This window comes from Populus euphratica, unplaced genomic scaffold (assembly GCF_000495115.2).
Source record: "Populus euphratica unplaced genomic scaffold, PopEup_1.0 scaffold156.1, whole genome shotgun sequence".
Taxonomy (NCBI): Eukaryota; Viridiplantae; Streptophyta; class Magnoliopsida; order Malpighiales; family Salicaceae; genus Populus; species Populus euphratica.
Window position 1 is genome coordinate 614,886 of NW_011499931.1, and position 7,588 is coordinate 622,473.

A 7,588-nucleotide genomic window follows, 5' to 3' on the forward strand; every position below is an offset into this window, starting at 1 on the left:
TTCCTAAGTTTATCAAATACACCGGCACTCAATGCCCAGTTACCCATCTCAAATCCTATTGTAATAAAATGGCAAAAGTAGTTCACGATGAAAAGCTACTAATGCATTTCTTCCAAGATAGCTTGAGTGGAGAAGCGTTAAGTTGGTATATGAGGTTAGATAATACCAAGATCCATACATGGAAGGACCTCGTAGATGTTTTCATCAAGTAATACAAATACAACATGGATATTGCTCCTGATAGAACTAGTCTGTCTAACTTGGAGAAAGGAGATAAAGAAAGCATAAGAGAATATGCTCAAAGATGGAGAGATTTGGCAGCACAAGTCCACCCCCTCTCCTAGAAAAGGAAATGGTTGCTCTGTTTGCTAACACGCTAAAAGCGTCATATTATGAACATGTGATGGGTAGTTCAACCCAACAATTCACGGATGTCGTGGCAGTGGCTGAACGAATAGAGCAAAGAGTAAAGAGTGGAAGAATCTCTACACCCGTGGAGAAAAAGGGTTTTGGAGTGAAGAAAAGAGAGATTGATCATGTTGAAAGTAGTTACAGAAGCAAGAAAGGCTCTTTCCAAAGATATACTACTCAATCCTCTCCACCCCAAATTGCCAATACCAATTTCAACTTCTCGAGCCCAGCCAGAAAACTTGAACCCTAAAACCACCAAGTAAAAAACCAAGCCGAGAGTTTCCCCAAAAGGAATTACCAAAGAACCCAAGAACAATTGCCTCCATTGCCTTTACCCCTAAATGAAATGTACCAAAAGCTACTAAGTATTGGGCAAGTAGTCCCTGTGCCTTTGACACCCCTACAACTACCTTACCCCAGCTAGTATAAGTCAGATCTCACCTGCGAATACCATGCCGGTATAGCTAGACACAGTATCCATACCTACAACGCCTTTAGAAGAAAACTTCTGCAACTGATTAAAGCAGGATGGATAGCATTTGAAGATGCCCCTGATGTGAATGCGAACCCTCTACCTAATCATGCTTCAGGTAGTGGGTCTATAAACATGTTAGAAGTGGAACACTCAAACATCATAAAGGTGTCGATGGATAGAATCTACCAAATGATGGTAAATGCAAGGTATAATGAGGGTAGCGAGAAGTGCTGTGAACTGCATAATGTAAAAGGCCATGTGATCAACCATTGTGAGGGCTTTCACAAAAAAATGATGCAAATGATGAGTCTTGGGTTGCTACGAATTGAGAAAGCAACAAGTGGAGAGGTGTCCATGATAGAGGCACCAAATAAAGAGGTGTGTCGAGTATAATTCACTACCGGAAAGCCACCCAAATTGGTCTTATCCAAACCAGTAGTGGAAGATAAAGGGAATTATAGTGTTTTACCTCACAACTATGGGTATCCTTTCAAAAGCACTCTGCAACCGCCCATTTTTCAAGCAGAAATTGGGGGATTGACCCGTAGTGGCAGATGTTTCACTCCAGAAGAGTTGGAAAAACAAAGAAAAGCCAAGGGTAAAGAAGGGGCTGACGTAACTGAGGAAATAAATAAACCTGTCACGGAAGAGGAAACTAACGAATTCTTAAAGCTGATGAAACACAGTGAATATAGTGTTGTTAAACAGCTTAAGAAAACTCCAGCAAGAATATCGTTATTTTCTCTGATTTTAAGCTCTAAGCCACATAGGAAGGCTCTACAAAAGGTATTGAATGAAGCATATGTTCCTCAATACATCAATCAAGAAGCCATGGAACATTTAGTGGGAAGAATCCAAGCCTCAAATTATATATACTTCACTGAAGATAAATTGAGTCCTGATGGTACTAGGCACAACAAGCCATTATACATTACGGTGCGTTGCAAGGATATTCTGATCGGAAAGGTGCTCATTGACAATAGTTCTGCGCTGAACGTCCTACCATTACATATCTTGAAAGAAATGCTTGTCGATGAGTCACATATGAAGCCCAGCACCTTGATGGCGAGAGCATATGATGGTTCGCCAAGACCAATAATTGGGACCCTTAAAGTAGAGCTATATATGGGGCCGCAGATGTTCTTGATAACATTACAAGTAATGGACATTCACCCATCTTACAGCATATTATTAGGAAGGCCGTGGATTCATGCAGCTGAAGCAGTGGCTTCTTCATTGCACCAGTGTTTGAAGTATATCATGAACGGAATGTTGATAACTGTTAAAGCTGAAGAGACAGTTTCCATGATAAAAAATGTGGTCATACCTTTTATTGAAGTAGAAGATTGTAGAGATGGGAATATTCATGCTTTTAAAATTATGAATGCAGCATGGGTTCCTGAAGGCATAGTGCTAAGGAAGCCTAAAATCCCAGAAACAGCAAAGATGGCTGCCAAATGCTTCTTAAAAAAGGGAGCTCCTTTTCAATGTAATCCTGAGACCAGAATGCCTAGCCTGATCAAGCTAAATGACACAAATCAAAGGTTTGGGCTTGGATATAAGCCCAAGAAAGACGATTACAAGCGGGTTACTCAAGTTAAAAGAGAAGCGAGAATGGCGAGGATTGAAGGAAGAGAGCCAGAAGAAGAGGAACTTGTCATCCCACCACTCCAAGTATCTTTCCCAAGGGTTGCAGAAGTGATTAGATCTGACATAATGGATCTCCACATCAATACCCAAGAAAGCCAAGAAGAAAAACGAATAGAGGAAGTAGATTTGGAGATGAAGGATGAAGTGTTGCCACAACTCTCCATTCACACCATTGATGAACCTCCTGCTAGATTTTTCGTGCGAAGATTGGCTGAAGGGGAGGTGTACCAGAATTGGAAGACGGAGCATACTCCTATTGTGTTTAAAAAGTAATTGTTCTTGTTTGATAATGCTCGGACTTATTTTGTCTTGTTTTGACTTGTGCTGATCTTGTCGGTATTTTAGCTCATAGTACCGCAAAATTTTCTATGTTAACCAAGCACTTTCATTTTAATGAGATCATGCATTTTCTTGTGTCCAAAGTGTGCCTGCATCTTTTATCTTTTCATGAATCACACTTACACGAGCACGCATTGCACTTTCAGGAATCCTGAAAGTTCCATCGATTCACAAAACCATTGCGCTAAGAATAATTGGCCAAACTTTGATAATATGATTGCAATGGATGATGAAGAATGGGGGGAGGAAGATATAAGAGAGTTTACTAAGCTGGTAGAAAGTTCAGAAAAAGCCTGGGAACCGGCTAGTGAGAAACTAGAAGCCATTAACGTGGGAGACAAACAAGAAAATAAGGAATTAAAGATTGGCACTCTTGTTACAACAGAAGAAAGAAATAGACTAGTTTCTCTATTACACGAGTATGTAGATGTTTTTGCTTGGATTTATACAGATATGCCTGGTCTAAATATTGATATAGTGGTACATAAGATTCCTTTAATAGAAGGAAGCAGGCCAATTAAGCAAAAAACCAGGCGAATGCGCCCGGACATGTTACTCAAAGTAAAATCTGAGGTACGAAAACAGTGGGATGCAAGGTTTCTAGATGTAGTCCAATATCCACAATGGGTAGCCAATGTGGTCGTAGTCCCAAAAAAGGATGGAAAGATTCAGGTGTGTATGGACTATAGAGACTTGAACAAGGCGAGCCCAAAAGATGATTTTCCTTTGGCCTATATAGACATTCTCGTTGATAATGCTACAAGAAATGCTACATATTCTTTTATGGATGGATTCTCTGGTTATAATCAAATTAGAATGGAAGAAGAAGATAAAGAGAAGACCACTTTTGTCATACCTTGGGGGACATTTTGCTATAAAGTAATGCCATTCGGTTTGAAGAATGCTGGAGCCACATATTAAAGAGCAATGGTTACCCTGTTCCACGATATGATGCACCGAGAAGTGAAAGTTTATGTAGATGACATACTTGCAAAATTGAAGAAAGAGGAAGATCATGTGCAAGTGTTAAGAAGACTATTTGAAAGGCTGCGAAAATTCCAGCTAAAGTTGAATCTTGCAAAATGCTCATTCGGGGTGAAAACAGGAAAACTATTGGGCTTCATAGTAAGTGGTCGAGGAATAGAAGTTGATCCTGATAAAGTTAAAGCTATTCAGGAGATGTCTACCCCTAAGACAGAAAAGGAGGTAAGAAGTTTCCTCAGGCGCCTGAATTACATAGCTCGGTTTATATCCCAGTTGACGGTGACTTGTGAACCAATTTTTCGTTTACTCAGGAAGAAGAATCTGGGAGTATGGGACAACGATTGTCAGGAAGCCTTTGATAAAATAAAAAGGTACTTGCAAAATCCACCATTATTAGTACCTCCAACACTAGGGAGGCCTTTGATTCTATACTTAACAGTAACAGAAACAACTATGGGCTGTGTGCTGGGACAACATGATGAGTCAGGAAGGAAAGAGCAAGCTATTTACTACTTGAGTAAAAAATTCAATGATTGTGAGTCGAGATATACAACAATTGAGAGGTTATGTTGTGCTTTGGTTTGGAGTGCGAAAAGACTCTGGCAGTATATGTTGTACTACACAACCTGGCTGATTTCAAAATTAGACCCGCTCAAGTATATTTGTGAAAAACCTTACCTATCAAGTAGAATAGCAAGGTGGCAAGTGTTGTTGGCAAAATATGACATTGTCTTTATGACAAGAAAAGCTGTCAAAGGAAGTATAATTGCTGATCATCTTACAGACCATGCCATGGAGAACTATGAGCCGCTAAACTTTGACCTCCCCGATGAAGAGGTGATAGTAGTCGAAAATAAAAGTGGGGAAAGCGATCAGTGGACCCTCTACTTTGATGGGGCAGTAAATGTATCAGGAAATGGGGCCGGAGCCGTAGTGATTTCCCCAGAAAATAAGCAGTATCCTGTTTCAACAAAGTTACTGTTTGAATGTACCAATAACACTATCGAGTATGAAGCCTGCATCATTGGCCCGGAAGCTGCTCTGGAACTTAAGGCCAAGAAGCTTGAGGTCTTTGGGGATTCCTTACTAATCATCTGCCAAGTAAAAGGCGAGTGGCAAACTAAGGAGGAGAAGTTGAAGTTGTATCAAATTTATCTCTTGAAGTTAGCCGATGAATTTGAAGAAATCAAATTCACTCATATAAGCAGAGATAAGAATCAGTTTGCTGATGCCTTAGCAACCTTAGCTTCAATGACACAAGTTGATACTAAAAGCAAGATCCAACCAATAGATATCGAAGTCAGAAGCTTCCAAGCCCATTACTACTTAATTGAAGAATCACCAGATGGGAAACCATGGTACAATGACATCAAGAAGTTTCTCCAGCATTGAGAATATCCTGAAGGGATTTCCAAGAAGGATGAAAAGACTTTGAGAAGAATGACCATGAATTTTTACTTGGATGGGGAAATTTTATATAAAAGGTCATTTGACGGGACTTTGCTCAGGTGTTTGAATGAAAATGAGATTGAACAAACACTAAAGGAAGTTCATGAGGGGATCTGTGTTACGCATGCTAATGGGCATACAATGGCGAAACAAATACAAAGGTCTGGATACTTCTGGTTGACCATGGAGAGAGATTGTGTAGACTATGTCAGAAAATGCCATAAGTGTCAAATATATGGCGACAAAATAAATGCGCCTTCAGCACCTCTGTTCAATATGATCTCGCCTTGGCCTTTTGATATGTGGGGTTTGGATGTTATAGGGCCAATTAATCCTAAAGCGAGCAATGGGCATAGATTCATTTTGGTGGCCATCGACTACTTCACCAAATGGGTAGAAGCCAACTCTTACGCCCATGTAACGCAGAAAGTAGTTAAGAGGTTTATTGAAAAGGATTTGGTCTATCGTTATGGTTTGCCAGCAAGATTGGTAACTGACAACGCCCAGAATTTCAATAGGAAGCTGATTGACGAATTGTGCACCAAATGGAAGATTAAACACTTCAATTCCTCCCCTTATAGACCAAAGATGAATGGGGCAGTCGAAGCAGCTAACAAGAATCTCAAGAAGATCATCCAGAAAATGGTGGTCACCTACAAGGATTGGCATGAGATGCTCCCATATGCACTTCATGCGTACCGTACCACGGTTAGAACTTCTACAAATGCCACCCCATACTCTTTAGTATATGGAATGGAGGTGGTGGTGCCCTTAGAAATAGAAATCCCATCACTACGGATCCTGAAGGATGCAGAACTGGACGAATCAGAATGGACAAAGTCAAGATTTGAGCAACTAACCTTAATCGATGAGAGAAGACTAGCAGCTATCTGCCATCACCAGTTATACCAAAGCAGGATAGCAAAAGCTTACAACAAGAAGGTCAAACCAAGAGTGTTCAAGGAAGGGGATTTGGTGTTAAAGAAGATCCCACTAGCATCAGGAGAAGATCAAAGCAAGTGGGCACCAAACTACGAAGGGCCATATGTAGTGAAAAAGGCTTTTTCTGGAGGGGCTTTAATTCTGACTACTATGGATGGAAGGGATCTACCAAGACCTGTAAACTCAGATGTTGTAAAGAAGTACTACGCCTGATGTATTTACCCTTGTCAATCAATGAAATTGAAGTTTGGCCAAGATTTCTATAGTGTGTTTCCCCTAAAATTATGCATGATCTCATGTTTTGATAAAGATTTTTGGGAATTCAAAGTCTTAGTACAAAACTAAAGTCAATTTGATGTTTGTTCTAATAAACAAGTTCTAAAAATTCAAGTGATATCCTGACACTAAAAAAAAAGAAGAAAAAAAACCCTGAAAGACAACTCAAGCACCATGAAATAACTTCAAAGCTGAGTTTTGATTGCATGAATAATGAGAAATTGTTTTACATATTCGTATGTAGGAAAGCAAAGCTTGACGATTCCAACTGCATGCATTTGAAATGAAGAAAGGCCATCTTTGATAACTCTTTCTCAAATTCTAAAAAATCCCTTGAAGTCCCCTTTTGAGCCTAATACATTTTGTTGAAAAAATAACATTGGCTAGAATCACACCCTATACTGGGGGGCAAGTGCAAAAACAAAAAATCCTTAATGACTAAAAATGCCCAAACAACCCTGGGGGGCATGAAAAAGTCATCAACAATAAAGGTGCCCAAACAAAGCTGGGGAGCATGAAAGAGTTCCAAAAGATCTGAGTGTGCCAAAAAAAATTGATAATATAATGATGCTCAAAACCAAAGGAAAAGCCTAACATTGGGGGGCACCGTGGACCATTTTGCAAAATCAATTCTAAGGTCCAAAAATGTATGAACAAAAAAGTTTGGGATATAAGCATTAATGATATTTAGTCTTAAAGTCCCTTAAACACCTTTTAAGCCTACAAATATCCTTTTATTCATAACCAATAGCCTAAGCCTACATTACGTGCCTAATCAAGCCCTTTCTAATCAATGACAAACAATCTAGATCGGTAGGCAGTGCTTTCTCATGCGGAAGAAAATCATTATTCATGCAAATAAAATGAATGCTTTGAAAGATGGTTCCTAATAACCCTCAAATTGAAATTTCAACCTTTTGTGACCAACCAAATGTCTTCATATTTTTCACCAAATATCAAAACAAAAAGTTTTCATCACTTCTGAAAACCTCTCCATTGGAATCACTTGAATTTCTTCAGAATGAGTTTGCTTTGAATCGATGTCAAAATGATTTCTATGTC

The 7,588-nt window shown here is 39.4% G+C and overlaps 1 protein-coding gene across 1 annotated transcript; it reads left to right on the top strand.

Moving 5' to 3' along the window:
• The first annotated feature begins 304 nt into the window (after positions 1 to 304).
• Positions 305 to 6,463, top strand: LOC105136084 (uncharacterized). The gene is given in 5 exon segments (XM_011041270.1): positions 305 to 545; positions 939 to 1,092; positions 1,384 to 1,967; positions 2,046 to 2,805; positions 3,022 to 6,463. Coding segments are annotated over 5 exon segments (5,181 nt in total).
• Positions 6,464 to 7,588: the final 1,125 nt, after the last annotated feature.